The following is a 23496-nucleotide window of genomic DNA, read 5'->3' on the forward strand; positions in this document are numbered from 1 at the left end:
TTATTTTGACAAACATAATCAACTAGCTATTCAAAGTTCACTTCGTCAACTTGCTATAAATCTAATGTTCAGAGAGTTAGTGCGGGAAGTTCAGATATAAAAACTACCGCTAGTGTTGTACTATATTTCTTAACTGTTGGCTTGTGTGATTTTATTAAAAGATAGTTCAGCTTTGCATTTGAGCAAATTTTAGATGATTGCAGCACATAAAAATCAATTTCGCCCAGTTCACATATGAAGTTTACTCATTTTTACTTGGGAAAAATCGTTTCATAGACTGATTTCAGTTAACACACAAGCACAAAACTGTGAAGTTCACTTAATTTAGAATGCAAGTTCGCTTATCCAACTCAAGGACGCGAAGTTTTTGTGTCGGGAAGTTCACCCTGTGCCTAAAGTTCATCATTATTAGACCTGAGTTCGTACTAGTACTTGCGGAAGTTCACACATATTTTGTCCGGAAAATTGGTTCGCCGGTCTGTGAAGTTCACTATGTTTGGACGGAAAAGTTCATTTCTATGTTCATTTGTCGTTTTTGTCTAGTGGTCTGTAACTTTTTTTCCATCATGTGCAATGTTGAATGTGAGAGATTAACCGGATGCAAAAAATGATTATTAGGAAGATTGCTTTAGTGTGACATGAAGTTTGGTCTCCCAGGTGCGTGGTTGTGGACTCCTATGAGCGCCGCCATGGACCCCCAGGCAGACCGCTACCAGTTAACTTCACTCACGGCATGGAAACAATAATGTGTCAGGAGTCTATGGCTTCGGCGAGTCTCTCATGCCCAGGTCAGCCTGCTCCTCACACTGTGGACTATGGTTGATAGGCTGGTTGCTGCTATGCGAAATGCTATTGCTTCATGTGATTTTATTCTTGGTTGTACTTGCTTTTTTATCTACAGCATTGAGCGGTTCACATGTTAATTGTGAGCAGCTCAACTAGGCCAAAATAGGGAGTTCACTTCCTGTTAAAAAAAAGATAGCAGAAAATGCCATGGGGTCACCTGTTAGTTTTCGGAAGTTCATTCGTTCGGTTTAGACAGTGCACTTGCCATTTATTTCCATAACATTAAAATTTTAATGGAAGTTCTGGTCCATTGTTGGCAAAGTTCATTCCAAGTTAATTTCATCCCTAATAACTGAAGTACATTCAGCAAAACTATGACAGTTCAGTGTTGTCAATATGTTTCAACTAGCGAAATGTAGACCGATCAACTCATCTTGGCCAATGAAACATCGAAAGAACAGTTGTCATATGTTTACTCATAAATCTGAGAAATTTTAGTTCCTCTAATATGTTAGAAATTAGTACCTGATGTGGTCAGGTTCAGTTTCTATTCTGGCAACGTGGCCTACATGCTGGCGAGGTGGCGTTAGTTCTGTAGCGTGCTCTCTCCGATTGATTCTCTATCTAGTTGATCATTTTCATCAATTGAATCATTTGCTTCCAAAAAATAAAAGTTTACCTCGTCCACACATGAAGCTTACCAATGTTTAAATGGAAGTTCACTTTGTCCAATAGTTAAAGCCCACATCAGAAAGTTTATCATAAAAAACATTGTTGCGGCAGGGGACGCTGCCTCCCCTGATAAACATAACTTCATTTTCTTTAACTGAATCCACACATGTTATTATTACAGGATATAATTGAAGTGAATACCTAGTGATAGCAAGTAGAAACATGTTGTGGTCTTTGTATTTATTTTATGTCTCTTCTAGTCCTGACCATAGCCTTCCCGTACTGATCCAAGTATAATCATTACACTGATACAAGTACACTCTACCTTTTGTTCCAGGAACAACACTTGGAGCTCCCTTAAGATGGCGTTTGGGGTACCTTTGAAGCCATGGTCCTAAGCTTCGCCAAACCACCCCGTTCCCTACCTCACTGGCCTCACTTCCGTACTCGTCTGGTTGACCGTGCCTTCCACCGACAAAGCCATGTGTAGGAGTTCATTGGCACCAGCACTATCGGGCTCATACGCGCACCTCGCCAATGACATGGCTGCCATCCCAAGCTCTCAGCCTTACACAACGGGTGGCTCACAGACAACAACGAGTCCAGGCTCATTACACAGCAGCAGCTCCCCAGCAGCGTACCAACGATGAGGCAGCACACCGCATATTTTTACAAGTAGCGGACACAACTAGTACCTGATGTGGTTAGCTTCAGTTTTTTTATTTTGGCTCTTGCCCAGAAAGTTCTGTAGCACACTCTGATTGATTCTCTTTGAAATTGAATATTTGCATCCATCGGTGGCTTCAAATAGAAAAAAGTCCACCTCGTCCCCATATGAAGTTAGCTTATTTTTATTTTGGAAGTTTGTTTTGTATACTGATATTTTGTATTTTGTGATGCTGCTAACTATTTGTTTCAACAAATTATTCTGTGAAGTTCCTCTTTATTTGTTAGGAACTTCGGTTTGCATGTATGTGCAGATCCATTATTATTAAGATTTTTGTCGAATTTGTTTCTGGAAGCTCACTTTATATATGTGTGAAAGTTCAGTATGTACATATGTCAGTCTACGCATTGTACTACGCATCATGGTACCATGTGCTTCATCTGAAAATATCTAATGTAAAGCACATGTATCCTTTGCCTATAAATGTTAAAAAACAATTGAAGTTCACTGTTTAGGCTTCCGCGGTTTGATATACAAAACATCGTCCACTAAGAGAAATAGAACAAAAACACAGAAGTTTGAAAATTCCATACTTTAGTATATTTTGAACTGCTCCTAAACCATAACCTTTTTGGAAATATTCTACGTGAAAATTTGCACTTTTTTCATAACTTTCAGCGATGTATCATTTGTATCATTTTGATCGAAAGTTTGAAAACTATCACAAAAACTGAAAGCAAAATCGACAATTTACATACTCCGTCAGGAAGTTCACTAGCAAGTCCGGAGAAGTTCACTCTCATATTCAGGGTAGTTCAACTAGTCTGCATTTTCTGGGCGGAAATCATATGCATGAAAATCGTGTTCACGGCCTCCGGTTTCCCAAATCGACCGCCACCCCATGCAATTCGCAATGATATGAATCTATTCATACTCCAGGGTGCTGACATGCCACACCTAATCGATCTAAGTGAGCCAATTTTAAAATGTTCCGAGTCGGCGTTGCATTCGATTGTGGGTATTTCTGAAATTAATTTTAAACAGTTTGGAATTTGGGAAAATGTTCAACATGAAAAAGTTTCGCTTAATCAATATCTATCCAATGACATATCATTTGCAATAATCCAACAAGCGGTTATAAATTACAACCTAAGAAACCGTTGAAAAAACGTGAAGTTTGGAAAAATAGGAACAAACGTTTTCAAATCTGCTCTTAAACCGTGCCTAATTTGGGAAAATGTTCAACATGAAAAAGTTTCGCCTAGTTAATAGCTTTCCAACGGCATGTCACTTACATCAATCCGAGAAACGGTTTAAAAATCAGATCCAAACAAGTTTGGTAAAATCCAGAAATCCGTGAAAACATAGTTTTGTATATTTAAAATTAGTTTTAAATCATACAGAATTTCGAAAACAAGTAGAAACAAAAAAGGTGCGCAATTTTTATATCTTTCCAACGCCATATCATATGCATCATTCCGATAAGCGGATCAAAAATTGGCCGCAAAACACTATCCGCCAAAACATGAAATTCTGGTGTTCCGCCAGGAAGTTCACTTCCCTACATCGGGAAGTTCATAAATGGTTCGAGAATAGTTATTCTCGAACCGGTTCGAGAATAGCAGACCTATATATATATATATATATATATATATATATAGAGCCCAACTATTCTCGAACCCCCCTTAAGAGGGGTTCTAGAATAGCTATTCTCGAACCCCCTCAAACCACCTTCTACTCCCGACCCGACCCGACCGACAAAAAAAAAATAGCCCCGATGCGAACCCCACTCCCACGCAACTGAACCGCCCGTTCTAACCTCCCCAAAATCCAATCCCGCCTCCTACCTTATCGGCGCCGGCGAGCGAGCGGCGGCGGTAGCCGACGCGAGGGAGCCGGTGACGGAGTACGGCGAAATCCCCCGAGGAAAATACACGCACGCCTCCCTACCCCGGCGACCAACCGCCCCACCTCCTCCAATCCAGGCGCGCCCCACCTCCTCCCTCCCAGGCGGCGCCCCCCTCCTCCCGCCCTGACGGCCCCCACCTCCTCCAATCCCGGCGGCGGCGAAGGTCGGTGGATGACGATGGCCGGCGGCGGGGGACTGAACCGGTCGACGTCGAGGGGGCAGCTGCCGCCGCAGGAGCTGCTCGACGATCTCTGCAGGTTCGTAGCCCTAACCCCCAATCCCACACCCCCGCAAGTTCATCCGAATCCAAATCCAATCTGCTCGTGGCAGCCGGTTCGTGCTGAACGTGCCCAAGGAGGATCTGGAGTCGTTCGAGCGGATCATGTTCCTGCTGGAGTGCGCGCACTGGTTCTACGAGGACAACTCCGTCGAGAACAACCCCTCCCTCAAGTCCCTCTCCTTCAAGGACTTCACCACCCTCAGTATGATTCATTCTCTGTCTTCTTACGGCCCATGACTCCAAAAAACACTATCAGAGATGATGTTTTGCTGGTTTCGTCGCTAACTCCGACTTGTTGTTGCCGTTGTTGTTGTTGTATGCAGTGTTCAACAGCTGCAACGCTCTTAGGCCCTACCACGCGCACCTGGACGACATCTACAAGGACTTCACCCACTACAAGTTCCGCATCCCCGTCTCGCTCGGGTGCCATCATCCTCGATGACACCCATGACAGGGTAATTCATTCGTTCTTCCTATAACATATTATAACTGCCTCCCTCAATGATAAAATTGCGGTGTGCGCCAAGAAGTTCAGCCACCTTTGAATTTTGGAGTAGTACTTGCAGCGATTTGGGAGTTCTATTTGTTATGTTGAAAAGTTTAAAGCTATTTCTTCCCACAGTTCACTTCGTAAGCCTGGCAAGTTTTCTTATTTCTCGCCTCGTGAAGTACCACCGGAAAATTATGTGCAAAAAACACCGTAAAAGTAAATATAGCTGCGCTCTCGAAGAAAGAAAGAAAGTTCACTACATAGCTATATGTTGTTTGTTCTCTCACGAAAAAACATTCTTGTAAAAAACTACAATTCCTGTAAAATTTATCACCGATGATAGTTCACTCGTTAGACCTGAGAAATACACTTGTTAAAATCGAGTAGTTTGCTCAAATACGCTCGTCGTGGTGGTCGTTTGCAGTTCCTCCTGGTGTTGTTGGCAGTAGATGACGGAAAAGAGTGGATTGCATATAGGAATGCGTTGTTGTCTTTCTCAGCCAAGTTTCCTTTTCTGTCACCGCTTCTTAGGCAAAGACCATCAAAATTTTCAATCCTGTGTTCATGATGATGTAATAATACACAATTGGAAGTTAAAATCTTTTCTAGTCTGAAGTTCACTTCCTCCCTACCACAGAGTTCAGTCAAGTACATGGAATTCTAGTTAATTAATAGACAGTGTGGTTTCGAGGTTCACTATTTTAATTGGTAAAAGTTCAGTTCGTCTACGAGGTGAAGTTCACTTGCTTTTTATAATGTGCTGAAACTCAAATGTATCTTGTGAATCAACGTTCGTCTACAAAGGAAGTTCTGGCCGCACATGGATTTTGTATTTGTTTTACTGTGAAGTTCAATCTGTATGCACTTGAAAGTTCACTATTTATATATGTAAAATTTGCAGAGATAACATAAGTGGACAAACTGCAGTTCACAAATGGATAAATGTGAAATTCAGATATATGCTGGAAGAACCACAGTGACATTGAGTGAGCAAAAAGTTAGGTGCAAATTTATAATTTCCTGTTTGAACCGCTGGAGTCTGCAATTCTTTTACCAACGCGGTACACTAGTAGTGAGATTCTATTTAACAGAGGTGGGAAGAAGGAAGTGAGCTGCTTGTACTGAACGTGTACAAGTCAGGTTATTTACTACACCTGGTTAGCGATGTTTGACTTTATTTTGCAGATTTGTTTGTTGTTTTCTTGTTGATGCAAAGAATTGAAAAACACAATAACTATTGGTTGTTTTTTTCATTACAGTAATACTATTGTTGAGAACTTCATCGAATTTTTTCCGGAATCTCAATTTGTATGTTAGGAGTTGCCTTTTTCTCGTCCAAAAAATTTCAATTAATCCTCATCCTATTTCTGTGAAGTTCAGTGTCGTTCATTCGTGGAAGTTTAGTCTTTCTTTTATGCTAACACTCCGGTGAGTTCAGGTGTTGTTCATGGCAACAAGTTTGGCAAGGTTACTCGAGTCTCGCGGTGCAGCCACATCATTGCTGCCATGGGAGTTCACCTTTCGGCTATTGTGATTCCTTGAAATGGCGCTTTCTCTCTTTTCTATTTCTCTTTTGTTTCATTACCGATGATTGTAAAATTGTGTAAAAAGTGTTGCAGTACATACTTGTATACGGGGCAGTATAGCGTATGCATACATGACTATCTAAAGTAGTTCACTCATACAAGCTGAAGTAGTTTCTTTTATGAAAAAAATCATTGCTAAATGCAACACCGGATCTTGTTGGGAAGATCATTTTGTTAGATTGGGAAGTTCTGCACAAAAGCCTGCTAGGTTTAGTTTAGAAAATCAGATAATTTGTCGCTCTTACGAAGCTCACTTTATTTATCTCAGGAAGTTCGTAGGGTCCCAAGCTCCCGGAGCATGTTGATATATGCATTTGCTGTTGATGTGTGTCTAATAGGAAAATAACTCAAGTTCACCTTTTGTATTGACAAAAGTTCACTTTTATATTCCCATGAGTTAGGGGAGCACAAGGTAATTCTCGATTTGTTGCCCGGCTGGTGGAGTCCATGATAAGTTCAGATGTGGGAGCCCACTGGTTGCCGCTGGGGGAGTTCACGAGTAATCGGACAAACGGGCTATACTCTCTTGTGACCCCTGTAATGAGCTCCATCAGGAAGTTCAATGTGTCAGCTGGATTACACCACTCTTCGTTTGTAAGTCCATCGTGCCCCGCTCAGTTTGCCAGTGCTTCTTTTGTTATCGACCATATGCAGTTGCTCCTGTCCATATGAGGTCCAATCCTTCTAACTGTGCCAAGTCAAATGCTGAAAATAATCTGTGCTGGGCCCTTCTGGCCACTCCAAACAAGATGAAACAGTATGTTTCTATGTTCTTTGTGATAGTTTTTAATGCCAATTGATTTTTTGTTGGCACATACTATTATTGTTAACCTTTTCCATTTAGACATATTGGCTTATATTCTTCATCTTAAATAAGTATATGACTAAGCTGAACTACGAAGTTAGCACTACTGTGCCCTGCAGTTTTTATTTACATGGAATTGGTCAAGAACTTTAGTAAAACATCTTGAATTTCTCCCTGAAGTACTAGTACCTACAGTAATAATACTACCACCTTCCAAATTTAGAGAAGTTCACTATAGCGAAGTTGGAAATGCATCATATGCATCGGATCTAGTTAAAAATCATAGACTGCAGTTGCGAAGTTCTCTCTCATAAAGTTTGCATTTCCTTGTCATGAAGTTCACTTATTTTATCACGGAAATTCAGTTCGTTTTATTTTGTCTCCTGTTATGAATTTTTAAAGGTTATTGCTAGTATCCAAACTCGGAGATGTATCACCTTGTTTATTTTTTCATGGGGACTCAAGTGTGTTGCCACTACAAATTCCTGTTGTGTCCCAATCTCAAATTCTGCTAAAATTCCTTAGAACACTGTAAATGCTTGCTAGGTAAATCATTGTTGAATCATTTCATAAAATATTCGTAGATCCTGGTTCTTTTAGCTCAGGCTGTATATTTTTCGCTGGGAAGTTTAACTAATTTTTATCAAAAGTTCACATCATCGCCAGAAGTTTATTTCTTGTTGTCAAACATTTTACTTCATCGATGAACAAAACTGTGAAGTTCGTTGTAGAAAACAAATGAAGTGCATTCCCAATCTTCGATAGTTCACTGTATTAAGATATCGAAGTCTAGATGAGTGTTACTAGATGAAAATATGATACGACTATGAACTACTGGTCAACTATGTGCCTTTATTATAATTCCAACTTTTCTGAGTTTTAAGTTCACTTCTTATAATCCGGGAAGCTCACCTTTTCTAATCCGTGAAGCTCACTTCTCTTAATTCGCGAAGTTCACATCTACTGTTATTTTCATTTTATATATTACTGCTAGAATATTTATGCCTCGGGGATGTATGATTCTTGTATATGCAATAGTTTTATCTTATGATGATGCAAGAGTTTTTATAATGCAGGAACAGATGTTGTTTTCAGCGGGAACAGTTCGCTTGCATATAAGTTCATTTCTCATATTGGTACAGCGACATTGCTGTAAGCCATTGTGCGGTTCAGTTGATTGATGTTTGTCACAGTTACGCTAGCTCCTCTGAACTCCAATAGCTTTGCAGCATCTTTTCTTTCCAAAACGAAGTGCAGCATTTAAGTGATTCTCACCTACGTATCTATGATGTGTGTATCACTAGGAAATTTACTTTTACTTTTTTCCAGGGGAATTTGCTTTGTCTGAAGGCGAAGTTCAGTTTTCTTTGCGGAGCAGTTCGTTTGATAATCAACAAGCTATATATTGATCAGGTACTATTTATTTATTTATCAGCACGGAGCCAAGTTAATATTGAACCACTTTTCAGGGGCTATTTTTGCAAACATAATCAGCTAGCTATTCACTAATGTGACATTATATTGAGCATACCTTTTCATTCTTTGTTGTGATATTTCAATGTCAGTTAGTAGAACATGCTACGTTATCTTTAATAGAAGTTTATATAGTTCAAGCAAAAAAGGAGTAAATATTTGTAATGAATGCTGAAGTATTAGGCAAAAAAAGTATGCTAGTACTAGGAACAATACACTTCAACGGTGCAGTATTCTGATTTTTTTTTTTGCTTAGTTCTCTTAAACTGCAAGTTATTAATTGTTGAAAAGGTACACTCTTTTCTTGCGAAATGCAGTTCGTTGGCCGTGGAAGTTCATTTGTTTATTGTGAAAACGCAGATTATTTTTAGATACTACTACTAGTACAGGTGTTCATCTTGTAGAATCTAGTTGTGCTCTCTCCTTTGAATACTGATGTTTTTTCTGATTTGTTTGTAAGATAGCTTCAGCATTTTGTGATCAACTATGTTCTTTCATTAAAATCAAAATATTTCGAGTTTTTATTCACCTAATTTTATTATTTGATGCCAGGTACTTGAGAAGCCCACTCGCATCGTCCGAGCTTCACATGCATATACACCAAGGACTCCCTGAATCCCACCAACCTGACGAGGCAATGTTGCAGAGAACGAGGACATAAACGTGTTGCTAGCCCTACGCTACTTCTTGAAGGTGGATGCGGCTTAGCGTGGCGTTGTCAAGCCCAAATGTCGCTCCACGATGGCGTCCGTTGCAGGAGCATCGCCAGGATGGGCACGGCGCAGGCTGAGTGAAGCTCACTGATACTAATTTGTGGAGTTAACTTCTCTATTTGTGAATTATTGTGTCCTGATACTTCAATTTAGACTATTCCCACAAGATGGATATTTATTTGGGTCTACTAGATGGATTGTTTGCGAAGTTCGCTTCTGATATTTGCGCTGATGGGTGGATTACTTATGTATACTAATTATGTGTGAAGTTCAGTGTTATGCATTTAGGGGAGCAGTACATTTCTTTGTGAGGAAGATGTTCAGTCACGTATGAAAAAATTTATTTCTACGGTAGGAAGTTGTGCATTGAGTGAGCATGTAGTGAGCAGGTGCCAGTTCATATGGTTTTGAATTGCTACTTGGCTATGCATGATTGGGATTTCCAGTTTACAAATTTTGCTTCTTAGCATATTGCTGTGTTTCTGCAATTGTTGAGCAGTACGAATTGTTCTATTAAATTGTGTAAAATGTGCTACAGTACACATGCTATGCATTCACTTATCATTGTCAGTACACCATTCACTTGTCTTTGTTAGTACACCTGGGCTTGTGTGTTGGCAAAAAGAAAATCGTGTATACATCTTTGATGCAAAGACCACTCGTTTGGCTTTGGCATTAAACAAATAAATTATATTTTTTATAGGGAAGTTCGCTCTTTAGACGTCACCAGTTCACTGTAAAATAATTACAACCTCCAAAATAGAAAAGGGAAACAAAACAACCAAAAACTCCATAGAATGAACTTTTCATCAAAGTATAGTGAACTACATGAAGTTTCTAGTTCATTGTTCCAGAGTGCAATAGTTAACTAGTTCAACATTGGGAAACAAGCTAGAAATTTATATTTTGTTAATATTAACTTTGAACATGGGGGAACTTCATCATGAACATACATGAAATTTGCTTTTGTCAAACTTCACTTTGTACCGGTGCGAAGGTTCACTTTGAACATGTAGGAAGTACATTTTGAGCCAGAAAACCAAAACTGATCATGGGTGCATATGCACCCTATATGTATAAAACATATTTCAAAAAGTAAAAAAATAGGAACAAAAATTTAGCATGTAGAGGGACACGTTCTATGAGTACACGTAAAGTTTCACGTAAAACCGACAATTTTTGTACCTTGTGTAAAAAAGACAAATAATGTCTCGAGGAATAGACTATTTTAACACTAAAAATTTGTCTTTTTAGTACAAGACACAAAACATATCGGTTTTTTCTGAAACAACTTTATGAATATGTAACATGTCAACATATACACGAGGCATTTTTGTTTGTATTTTTTTGACATTTAAAAATATATTTAATATGCATTTCAAATAAAGGGTGCATATGCACCCGGGTGTAGAAACACCTTGTCCATTTTGAGCATGCCTAAAACTTTTATACCGTGACCGGAAGTTCACTAACATATATCGAGAAGTTCACTTCTATATTAGAGCAGCTCATGTACTCTATTTTGCTGGGCGGAAATCATATGCGTAGAAATCGTTCGTACAACCTATTATTGCTCAAATCAATCGTCACCACATACAATTAGGACTAATATAACTCTATTAATACATCAACACACCGCGAGGCCACACCTAATCAATTTGGATGAGCCAATTTAAAAAGTTCTTGTGTCATCGTTATCTCCGCTTTTGCGTATATCTGAAATTAAACTTAAACTATTTAGAATTTGGACAAAATTTCAACATGAAAAACGTGCGCCTAATCAATATCTTTTCAACAAACTTTTATTTTAAACATTCCGTGAACCGATTCAGAAATAAATCCCAAAAAACAATAGAAAAAACGAGAAATTCGGAAAGCAGAATCACGTATTTTCAAATCTGCTCTTAAAATGTAAGTAATTTGGAGAAATGTTCTACATGAAAAAGTTGCGCCTAGTCAACAGCTTTCCAACGGCATATCATACGCATCAATCGGATAAACCGTTTGGAAATTAAGCCCCCCAAACTGCAAGAAAACAGAGAAATCCACGAAAACGTTGTTTTGTATATTTAAAATTAGTTTTTATAAATACATAATTTGGAAATACAATGACCACGAAAAAGTTGCGAAATTTACATACGAATCCAACGGTATATTATACGCATCATTCCGATAAGTGGTTTGAAAATCAACATTAAAATACTGTACACACAAAACATGCAAATTTGGTATTCCGTCGAGAAGTTCACTAGGAAACACCAGGAAGTTCACACCTTACAATGTTGTGGTCCATCTGGAAGTTCTGATGCAGATAAAGGGGAGTTCAGATCGGTGTCCAAAGAAGTTCAGATGCGACGGAAGTTCGCTATATTTTCTGAAGTTCACTTCAAACTGATGGAAGTTCGCGATTTTTTTTAGAAGTTCACTTGCCGCCATCGGGGAGTTCACTTACCTCTGTACGGAAATTCACTCCCCGTATAGAAGTTCATATTTGAAATGGAAGTTCACACCTTACAACGCTGAGGTCCGTTTGGAAGTTCAGATGCAGGATAAAGGGGAGTTTAGATCTGTGTCCACAGAAGTTCAGATGCGACGTAAGTTCGCTATATTTTCTGAAGTTCACTTCGAACTGGACTAAAGTTTCGAAAGTTCACTCTGTACAATATTGAAGTCCGTCGGGAAGTTCAGATTCATGGAAGAAGAAGTTCACATCCACAGGAGTTCGCTATAATTTATTACATGCCTGAAACTTTTATACGGCGATCGGAAGTTCACTAACAGATATAAGGAAGTTCACTTCTATATTCGAGCACCTCATGCACTCTGTTTTTCTGGACGGAAATCATACGCATAGAAATCGTCCGTACAACCACCGATTGCGCAAATCGACCAACTCAACATACAATTAGCACTAATATAACTCTATTAATACTCCAACATATCGCAATGCCACACCTAATCAATCTAGATGAGCCAATTTTGAAATGTTCTTGTGTCGGCGTTATCTTCACTTTTATGTAGTTCTGAAATTAAACTAAAACCATTTAGAATTTGGAAAAACATTGAACATGAAAAAGATTCGCCTAATCAATATCTCTTCAACGCAATATCATTTGGAACATTCCGATAAGTGGTTCAGAAATAAGCCCCAAAAACAGTTCGAAAAACCGAGAAGTTCGAAAAACGTAATCACGTATTTTAAAATCTGCTCTTAAACTATAAAGAATTTAGAAAAGTGTTCTTCATGAAAAAGGTGCGCCTAGTCAGCACCTTTCCAACGGCATATCATACGCATCATTCCGATAAACGGTTTGAAAACTGGAACCCCAAAACTCGTACAAAAATAGAGAAATCCGCGAAAACGTTGTTTTGTATATTTCAAATTAGTTTTAATCAATATAGAATTTGGGAAAATAATGAACACAAAAAAGTTGCGAAATTTCCGTGCGAATCCAACGGTATATTATACGCATCAATCCGATAAGCGGTTTGAAAATCAACATAAAAATACTGTCCGCACGAACATGCAATTCTGGTATTCCGTCGAGAAGTTCACTTGTGAAACACGCGGAAGTTCAGAAAGGGTTCGAGAATAGTTATTCTCGAACCGGTTCGAGAATAGCAGACCTAATATATATATATATATATATATATATATATATATATATATATATATATATATACTTCCTACTCCCGGGTGTAACTACACCCACGTCTCATATACTACCATACGGAAGTATAAAACATACTTTATTGGTTTGAGTATGTTCGTACACTATATCTAAGATACTCCATACCAACTTTGGTGAAAAAAATTTAAATACACCCATAGTTTGCACTATATATACAAAATACATGCATATTTATACGTAAAAAATTAGTGTACGTAAAAAAGTGTACATACTACCTACAAAGTAGTATATATACTACCAAAATATTCTTATATACTTCATACTACATGTATATACTCTTCGGTATGATAGATACTACCTAGATTGTGTGAAACACACGTGGGAGTAACTACACCCGGGTGTAGCATGAATATGTCATATATATATATATATATATATATATATATATATATATATATATATATATATATATATATATATACAAAGCACTATTCTCGCAACCGGTTGCGTGAATAATATTCCGAGCACCGACTTGTACTTCCCTGGACATAAGGTTGTACTTCCCGGATAACGAGGTTCAACTTTCCGTCGAACCGACTCGAACTTCCCATTTTCTTCGTAGCTACCGATTCTACTTCGTGTTTCCCAACCATTTGTCGGAACTATGCAAATGATATACCGTTGGATAGATAATGAAAAACCGCAACTTTTTCATGTTCACACTTTTCACAGATTTTGCACGGTTTAAATTTAATTTTGAAAATACGAAAACGCTTATATATGGCCAGAAAACGAACTTTTAGTTCGATTTTCGAATCGCTTATCGAAAATGTGAAAATGATATACCGTTGGAAAGATAATGAAATTGCGCAACTTTTTCATGTTTTATGTTTTTCCAAAATCCTCACAGTTTTTGAACAATTTTAAAAATACCGAAATTCGGACGTACTCAAAAAACGAGCGGACAGTAATTTGGATGATTTGTTTCAACCGTATGTCGGAATGATGCAAATGATATGGCGTTGGAAAGCTATGGACTAGGCGCAACTTTCTTATTCCAATTGTTTTCTCTAATTCCTTATAGTTTAAGAGAAAAACACGAATTACTGTCCGCCCGTTTTATGTGACGGGTACCGAATGATTTCCCCGCACTTTTCATGCAGTATATTTAAACAAGTGAAATGATATACGGTTGGAAAGGTGTTAAAATGGTGCATCTTTTTTGTATCTACCATTTTTGCCAAATCCAAACAGTTTAAAATTAATTTTTGAAGTTTTGAAATCATGTTTTCGGTATATTTTGTGGGATAAAGATTTGAATTTGCTAGATTAGATCCATTTATTTGTTGTAAAATGTTGTAGGTAATCAAATTAGACATATACTCTACCATATAAAGCTTTTGGTGACAATGATTGAAGTGGTTGGTGATCAAATCGATGAGATTTGGACAATAGATTTCCGCCCCGTAAAAACAGAGCATTGAACTTCCTACGACACGAACTTGCACTTCTACGGAAATGCGTTTGTACTTCTCGTCGCTATTTCACGAAAGTGTTCAGTAAAATGACTATAAGTTTCTCATACGATGTTCGTTTGAGGTCCATGGCCACACAAAATTCTCAGCACAACCACGCGCATCTGAACTTCCCACGACATGTCCTTGTACTGCTTGGCCTTCGTGGTTGTACTTCATTGAAATGTTTTGATACTAGTGTGTTTTACAAAAACTAGCATGTGTGCTTCAAAACGATAATGTTAGATTGTCCCTATATTCTATTTTAAGAGATTCTGCACTTCCCGAATCTTAATATTTGAACTTCACAATTTTGCTATGTGAACTTATGTGGGGGTATTTTCTTCATGTAATTACTGTTTGTACTTACTGTTGTCTCCACCTGTACTTCTCAAAATCACTGCTCGTACTTCCTTGCAGATGACGGGATTATTTTGTTTTTTCTACATTTGGACTTTGTCGGGTTTCTTATACTTCCTATATTAAGTGGGTGTATTGCTCGTGTTGAATGGTTGTACTTCTCATTGTCAAGTATATGAACTTATTTACGGGTGATGGGATTATTATTGTTTTTTCCTATGTGAACTTAGGTGAGAGTATTTTTCTTTGAACACTTTTAATTCATGTAATTACCGCTTGTACTTCCTGTAGTCTCCGCATGTACTTCTCAGAATCACTGCACGTACTTCCTCGCAGATGACGGGATTATTTTGTTTATTCTACATTTGGACTTTGTCGGGTTTCTTGTACTTTTCTATATTATAAGTGGGTGTACTGCTCGTGCTGAATGGTTGTGCTTCTCGTTTTCAAGTATATGAACTTCCTCGCGGGTGACGGGATTATTTTTGTTTTTTGTACATTTGGATTTTGTCGGTTTTCTGGTACTTCCTATATTAAGCGGGTGTACTGCTCGTGTTGAATGGTTGCACTTCTCCACATCAACTATTTGAACTTCCTCACGGATGACGGGATTTTTTTTATGTTTTTTCTAGATTTGGATTTTATTGGTTTTCTTTTACGTCCTATAATAACTGCTTGTACTGCTCGTGTTAAATGGTTGTACTTATCTGTGTCTAGCATTTGAACTTCCTCGCGGATGACCGAATTATATTTTTTTTGTACATTTGGATTTTCTCGGTTTTCTTATACTTCATATATTAAGCTTGTGTACTGCTCGTGTTGAATGCTTGTACTTCTCAGCGTCAAGTATTTGAACTTCCTCGTGAACAACAAGATTATTTTGTTTTTTCTACATTGGTTTTCTAGTACTTCCAATATTAAGTGTGTGCACTGCTCGCGCCAAATGGTTGTACTTCTCAACCGCAAGTATTTGAACTTCACTCCGGATGACTACAATATTTTGTTTTTTCTACATTTCAATTTTATCGGTTTTCTTGTACTTCCTATAATAAGTGGTTGTACTGCTCGTGTCGAATGGTTGTACTTCTCATCGTCAAGTATTTGAAGTTTCTCACGAATGACGTGATTATTTTGTTTTTTCTACATTTGGATTTTGTCGGATTTCATGTACTTCCTATAATAAGTGGTTATACTTCCCGTATTTGTTGCTTGTACTTCTGGAAATCTTTTCTTGTACTTCCCGTGAGATAAAAAAATTGTGTGGCTGCTTTTATTTGAACAATTTAAGAACGCCAAATTTTTCTAGCTTGGCCAAACTTCTTGGCACAAACACGATAAGGGCATCTACAATAGGAGCGCTTAGAGCGGACGCTAGGCTAAAATTCCTTTTCGTTGCGTGAAAATCCTAGTCGGTGTTGGGAAGAATGCTTGCGTCGACACTACAAGATCCCCAGCAACAAACACTATGCACATACAAAAACCAATCGCATAAGCGCCTCCATTAGCGGCTAGCATGGTACGACGGGGCTCTTAGATGGTTTTCATTTTGGATACATGTTATTTTTAATCGCTTAAGCGCCTCCCTAAGCTTCTAGGGTTATATATGCTCGAAGAGAAGTCACAACGCGGAGCGCTTACCATGACACTTAAGTAATAAAAATAAATAGAAGAAAAAATATACATAGTGAAGCGCTTATCTCTCCAACGTAGACTACTATGTGAGACGCTTATTAAACTTACATAGGCCTCGGATTCAACGCAAGAAGCCGAATAAAAACCACTAGCGCCAGGGGAAAGTTTTGCATCCGACACGATCAATAGCAACAACTGCTCATGCACCAGGATCCTGATCCCAGCGCTTGGTTTTAACCATCACGTTGTGGCTGCTCTAAGGAAGAATGTGCATCTTCGAACGCTAGGCACCGTACTCCCCGGCATTGACATAACGAAATTTTCCTGTCAATAAGTACCCGTACTGCCCATGGCCAAACAGTTGCACTGCCTTGATGTTAATTAGAAAAAAGAAAGAGAGAAAAAGATCTCCCGGGACAGAGCGTGCGCGGGTACAGACCCGTGGAGCCAGCACAGATCACATACAGGACTACAACAGTGTTTCAAGGCATTTTACGAAGCATTCAGCGTGCACTATGCGAAAGTTGCTGGGCGGTTTAGTACTACACTTCACCGATGTAGCCAGCGGTCTGAATTTTTCCTGCATATTAGCAGTCTGTATTTCGCCTACATATGAACTGCATGCTGCTGCTCGTGCGCGTGAAGGTAGTATAAAATTCGTGTCTCAGCAGTACAATCATTTACATACACAAAAAAAACCCATCGGCAAGCTCAGACGCCTCTTTGGCCGTCTGGTGGATGGGGACTCGCGGCCGTGGTGTATGCACCGGTGGCACGACAGGACCAAGCATTGGCGCTCGAGCTCGGTACAGAAAACGTGCAGCAATGGCCCTATACGCATGAAGTCGACAGAAAATGCAAACAAAAATCTAGAGCAATCAATTGTGCTGAATACTTTTGTTAAGCACACTAGTTGAATGCCCGTGCGTTGCTACGGTTTGATGTATTTTTCAAATATTTTAAATTACATATATGCATTATGATCATGTTGCAACCATTATCGCCTTACATCTGCTTGCTCCTGATGACTCTCATTTCATGCTTTTCAAATTTTCTTTTCTCTCCGCACATTTAAAATAATGCACATAAAAAATTGCATACTCAAGCCTTGCTAGTTTGTGCCAATTGCGACCTTAATTCTTCATCTCTTTTTTTTACTACACCAGTCAAGTCTAGGCCTTGCTTGTGAATATATAAAATATTCCCATCTTCTCATACAGATTCCATATCCCTCTAAAAAATCATTTGCCGGGTAAAAATAATGCAAGACAGAAGAAAGCCCGTACATGAAACGAACAAATGAAGCTACTAAACTGAATCAAAAATTTCCATTTCAAACTTTCACCAAAGACCAAACTCATCTGCATATCTTTGAAGTATGATTTTCTGGATAAACCAAAGACCATATAAATACACTCATCGATGTGTTTTTATTCTATTTAGCAATTTTCTGTGGTCACAAAATGTTGACATATGTCTCATGCCTCCATCCTAACCCCTGCCCCGTGTTAATTCATACAATCGTCTCTCTTTCTCGTTCTTTCTCTCCTTCTTCTCTAAGAGTCATCGCCAGCTCGCTAGGCGTTTGTGCCAAGTCAGGGTACCGCCACCCTAATAAGGCCTTCCTCTAAGTCTATCAAGTTTCTCATTACCAATCGGTACACTTGCATGCCTTCGTAGCTAGTCCTCATGGCACACAGTTGGTGCAGCTACTCTACCCAATTCCTTACGTGTGAATTTATGCTTATTCGTTGGTTAGAGTGATCAATGTATATATTTTATTTTCAAAATGTGAATATCTTTTCGACCACGCGACGATAAACAATTGCTTCCCGCACATAGTCTCCATCCATGATGATGATCATATTTGATAATGCCAAAGATGCTCGCTTGTATTTGATACTGCCCCATTCAGGTTTCCTAGGCCTCCATATACATAGTATCTAATTGCTACAAATCAAAAGGTAGTTATAAGAAGAGTGTACCGATCTATATATTTAAAAGTATCCATGTGTTAATAAATCAAATATATAAGTGTAATAGGTCCGAGAAATAGTTCACTTATGTGTAGTTTCTTTCTATGACGCCTTGAAATCAACAATTGGCCTATTTGCACAACGACTTAGGAACAAGAAAGTGCTTCTCAATATATTTGAGTTACATTTCTACTAAACCTATCTCTAATACAAGCAGAAACACCTCTTAAGATTCTACACAATGATAAGCCCGTGAAAGAAAAAAAGAATACATTTAAATAGTTCCACTTTGTTTGTCATCCTTATTTTGTTTGACTTCTGCTTTCCTAATAGACATGTACATTTATTTCTTATCCAAACGTAGCAAAAGGTATCAATAAGGACATGAACATGAAATTATTTAAATATTTGATGTTTTGTCCAAAGAATAATTCATCCGAAAAGGCAAGAAACTGACAAACAAATGGCAATGTCAAAATAAAAACTGCTAGATTGAGACTGTTTAGATTATAACTTGCATACCACTAATCAGAATCGTGTAAAACAACCTAGAGGGTTGCGCTGCTCCGGCGTGAAATCGTCCTAGAGCACGAAGGCGCCCTCTTGCAGTAGTCCATGAGCCTCTCAAGCAACTCCTGCAGCGGCGCCGCTACCACCACCAGCTCTGCCATCTCCCACCTAACGTGACTCTGCCACCTCCAAGACCAAGTAAGGAGTGCTGGATCAGGGACAAAAGAGAACTCCAAAGATCTGTGATTGACCAATGATGGCACGATCCAATCTTGAGCCTAGCTGGGATGATGGTTACCGTGATTGGATCGCCCTAGCATACATGATAAAGAACCATAGGTTCAACGACTGCAATCTCTTCAATTAAGATGTCTGAGAATTTGCAAACAAAAAGGTAACAGCTTGGCAAGAACAACTTCTATTGCAACCAGGGCGATCAGATAATTACTAATGAATATAGCAGAAGTGGAATTATGGGGTTGTTGGATGAAAATGGCAGTGAGTTAAAATACTAAACCTGCTATAGCGTGCGGTGATGCTAAGCATGTCTTCTTTTCTAATTGGTCGCTAACCGCACTCAATGAGTCGCTAATGTGCTGCCAAAATGAAATTACAATGATGTTTGCGCTTTTAGCATATATCAACGTGAGATGATTATAACCTGGTCAGCATATGCAGGTAGCACAAAGAAACCTCAATTTAACTAAGTACTGACTCAGGCACCAAAAGTCTTCTCTGCAGTTTATTTGTGCCACTATTGGATATTTGCACTAAACAATGACGAACACCAAGCAGGGAGTACATGTGAGAGAATGACCAATGAGTAGACTCAACTAACACAAATGTTGTGTTTGGTGTCAAAATCAATGAGTAGACTGAATTAACACAAATATTGTTTGTTGTCAAAATTATGTTTTTAGAATACTCCATCTATCTTAAAAAAAACTGCTCAACCTTTTTTAGATACTTATCTATAACTAAAATATGTCTATATATCCCGTACCTAGATAAAGTTGAGCAGCTTTAACGGAAGGCGTATTTATACTTAGGAAGCTCAGATCATAAGTGAAAAAACCACACAGAGAAGACAACAGGTACCTGAATCTATGTTGAACTGAAGAATCTTCAAAGAACCATCTTCATGGGGAAAGGTATGGACTTTTCTCTTGGTAGCTCAGCTTCTGCATAACCACAGCGCCAGGAAGAGGGATTTATTGTCCCGCTTGTTGCAGTATAAGAAAGGTAGATCCACCTGAAAATCAATAAACACAAGTAAACGCAACGACTTTTTTCCTGCATATGCTTGCACTGTCCAAATGCTATGTTACCGCAGATTCCGATCTTTGTAAACATTGCACCACTAAAATAGAAATTTAGGAATCACCCTCTGTAATAGCCTGATTGCAGGCCTAAACATCAGTAGTGAAGTGGCTTGCAATCATAGGATTCTGCTCACTCCACTTGTCTAGCGGCGGCCATGATGATGTACTGCCAAACCAGATTTCATACTCTCAGTTGGATTACAATTTTCATCAAAATTCCGTGCGCCACATGGATTCATAAACTGAACAGAATTGTGCAGAACTATGATCACTAACAAAACATACCGCGTATGTCCAAAGCTCTAAACACATCCAGGCCATAAGCCTATGATGAGGGTACAGATCCTGACCGTAAGAAACAGTCATGCCTTTCAATCACAAATCACCTGTATATGTAGAATTAAACTGCAAACACAAAACTCAGTCGCCAGAACTAAAGGTAGAATTAATAAGATGTTGGAAATTTACCTGTCGGTATAGGTCATAGAGGAGGATAGCGACGTTGTTCTGGAAGTGAGATATGATGGCGGTGGAGGACGAAGGACCCATCTGGCGCCGAAGCCGGTGTAGGCCATGGCGGCGTAGAATTGGTCTGGGTAGGCGACGGCGAAGCTCACCAGGGCCCTAAATCTCCCACTGTTTCGAGATCTCCCGCCTACCAATGCCGCCACCCAATCGAGGCGATGTACGGAGATAACTCTGAGGGTGACTCTGAGGGTGCGGGGCGAGGATGGGGAATATGTCGTCGAGATCCTGGCCCTGGTAGTGGCAATCGAATGCGGCTCGTAGGAGAAGATGGGGTCATCCCCGATGTCGATGCACATGTCCTCCTTGAGGCTCGAGACAAGGAGAGGCTTTTCGTCCATGGATGGGGAGGGTAGAGGCCGGCGAGGTCGTGGTCAGGCCCGAAGGAGAAGGGGGGCGGGGTTAGGATGCTGGAGCGATTGTGGGAGGGACGAAGGACGAGTGACATATTTTTTCTCGCGATGGAATTAGGTGTCAAATCCCAGATTTTTGGGCGTATAATTTCTTTTAAGAACTTTCCTTTTTTCGTTCGGTGGAACCGGTGCTCCGAATCTCCTTCACCAAACGCGTTGTATGACGTACCCGAATCTCCTTCACCAAACGCGTTGTATGACGTACGACCAACTCCAATATAATAGTAAAGATAGGGTTATATATGCTCGAAGAGAAGTCACAACGCGGAGCGCTTACCATGACACTTAAGTAATAAAAATAAATAGAAGAAAAAATATACATAGTGAAGCGCTTATCTCTCCAACGTAGACTACTATGTGAGACGCTTATTAAACTTACATAGGCCTCGGATTCAACGCAAGAAGCCGAATAAAAACCACTAGCGCCAGGGGAAAGTTTTGCATCCGACACGATCAATAGCAACAACTGCTCATGCACCAGGATCCTGATCCCAGCGCTTGGTTTTAACCATCACGTTGTGGCTGCTCTAAGGAAGAATGTGCATCTTCGAACGCTAGGCACCGTACTCCCCGGCATTGACATAACGAAATTTTCCTGTCAATAAGTACCCGTACTGCCCATGGCCAAACAGTTGCACTGCCTTGATGTTAATTAGAAAAAAGAAAGAGAGAAAAAAGATCTCCCGGGACAGAGCGTGCGCGGGTACAGACCCGTGGAGCCAGCACAGATCACATACAGGACTACAACAGTGTTTCAAGGCATTTTACGAAGCATTCAGCGTGCACTATGCGAAAGTTGCTGGGCGGTTTAGTACTACACTTCACCGATGTAGCCAGCGGTCTGAATTTTTCCTGCATATTAGCAGTCTGTATTTCGCCTACATATGAACTGCATGCTGCTGCTCGTGCGCGTGAAGGTAGTATAAAATTCGTGTCTCAGCAGTACAATCATTTACATACACAAAAAAACCCATCGGCAAGCTCAGACGCCTCTTTGGCCGTCTGGTGGATGGGGACTCGCGGCCGTGGTGTATGCACCGGTGGCACGACAGGACCAAGCATTGGCGCTCGAGCTCGGTACAGAAAACGTGCAGCAATGGCCCTATACGCATGAAGTCGACAGAAAATGCAAACAAAAATCTAGAGCAATCAATTGTGCTGAATACTTTTGTTAAGCACACTAGTTGAATGCCCGTGCGTTGCTACGGTTTGATGTATTTTTCAAATATTTTAAATTACATATATGCATTATGATCATGTTGCAACCATTATCGCCTTACATCTGCTTGCTCCTGATGACTCTCATTTCATGCTTTTCAAATTTTCTTTTCTCTCCGCACATTTAAAATAATGCACATAAAAAATTGCATACTCAAGCCTTGCTAGTTTGTGCCAATTGCGACCTTAATTCTTCATCTCTTTTTTTACTACACCAGTCAAGTCTAGGCCTTGCTTGTGAATATATAAAATATTCCCATCTTCTCATACAGATTCCATATCCCTCTAAAAAATCATTTGCCGGGTAAAAATAATGCAAGACAGAAGAAAGCCCGTACATGAAACGAACAAATGAAGCTACTAAACTGAATCAAAAATTTCCATTTCAAACTTTCACCAAAGACCAAACTCATCTGCATATCTTTGAAGTATGATTTTCTGGATAAACCAAAGACCATATAAATACACTCATCGATGTGTTTTTATTCTATTTAGCAATTTTCTGTGGTCACAAAATGTTGACATATGTCTCATGCCTCCATCCTAACCCCTGCCCCGTGTTAATTCATACAATCGTCTCTCTTTCTCGTTCTTTCTCTCCTTCTTCTCTAAGAGTCATCGCCAGCTCGCTAGGCGTTTGTGCCAAGTCAGGGTACCGCCACCCTAATAAGGCCTTCCTCTAAGTCTATCAAGTTTCTCATTACCAATCGGTACACTTGCATGCCTTCGTAGCTAGTCCTCATGGCACACAGTTGGTGCAGCTACTCTACCCAATTCCTTACGTGTGAATTTATGCTTATTCGTTGGTTAGAGTGATCAATGTATATATTTTATTTTCAAAATGTGAATATCTTTTCGACCACGCGACGATAAACAATTGCTTCCCGCACATAGTCTCCATCCATGATGATGATCATATTTGATAATGCCAAAGATGCTCGCTTGTATTTGATACTGCCCCATTCAGGTTTCCTAGGCCTCCATATACATAGTATCTAATTGCTACAAATCAA

The 23496-nt window shown here is 39.4% G+C and overlaps 2 protein-coding genes across 3 annotated transcripts; one reads left to right on the forward strand and one right to left on the reverse strand.

The window, feature by feature from the left end:
* Positions 1–4191: 4191 nt before the first annotated feature.
* LOC124681873 (mRNA-decapping enzyme subunit 2-like) lies at positions 4192–4756 on the forward strand. The gene is made up of 3 exons (XM_047216652.1): positions 4192–4291; positions 4365–4516; positions 4638–4756. Exons 1-3 carry the CDS (start codon positions 4206–4208, stop codon positions 4754–4756), a joined length of 357 nt encoding a protein of 118 aa, XP_047072608.1. The 5' UTR covers positions 4192–4205.
* Positions 4757–18915: 14159 nt separating this feature from the next.
* Positions 18916–21205, reverse strand: LOC124681869. 2 transcript variants are annotated; one of them, XR_006996069.1, is made up of 4 exons: positions 20796–21205; positions 20613–20713; positions 20104–20493; positions 18916–19318 (listed from the first exon to the last, which is right to left on the reverse strand). XR_006996069.1 is itself a non-coding variant. In XM_047216649.1 (3 exons), exons 1-2 carry the CDS (start codon positions 21191–21193, stop codon positions 20710–20712), a joined length of 402 nt encoding a protein of 133 aa, XP_047072605.1. In that variant the 5' UTR covers positions 21194–21205; the 3' UTR covers positions 20058–20493; positions 20613–20709. The 2 variants fall into 2 exon arrangements, 1 of the variants encoding a protein (XP_047072605.1); XM_047216649.1 differs by lacking the exon at positions 18916–19318 and having other exon boundaries at positions 20058–20493.
* Positions 21206–23496: the final 2291 nt, after the last annotated feature.

The sequence above is a fragment of the Lolium rigidum genome, unplaced genomic scaffold, assembly GCF_022539505.1.
Source record: "Lolium rigidum isolate FL_2022 unplaced genomic scaffold, APGP_CSIRO_Lrig_0.1 contig_58057_1, whole genome shotgun sequence".
NCBI classification, from domain to species: Eukaryota; Viridiplantae; Streptophyta; class Magnoliopsida; order Poales; family Poaceae; genus Lolium; species Lolium rigidum.

Coding starts and splice junctions, on each gene's coding strand:
- LOC124681873 (XM_047216652.1), top strand. CDS start 4,206: ATGACGATGGCCGGCGGCGGGGGACTGAACCGGTCGACGTCGAGGGGG. Junction 4,292..4,364: donor CTGCTCGACGATCTCTGCAG/GTTCGTAGCCCT, acceptor TGCTCGTGGCAG/CCGGTTCGTGCTGAACGTGC. Junction 4,517..4,637: donor CAAGGACTTCACCACCCTCA/GTATGATTCATT, acceptor TGTTGTATGCAG/TGTTCAACAGCTGCAACGCT.
- LOC124681869 (XM_047216649.1), bottom strand. CDS start 21,193: ATGGACGAAAAGCCTCTCCTTGTCTCGAGCCTCAAGGAGGACATGTGC.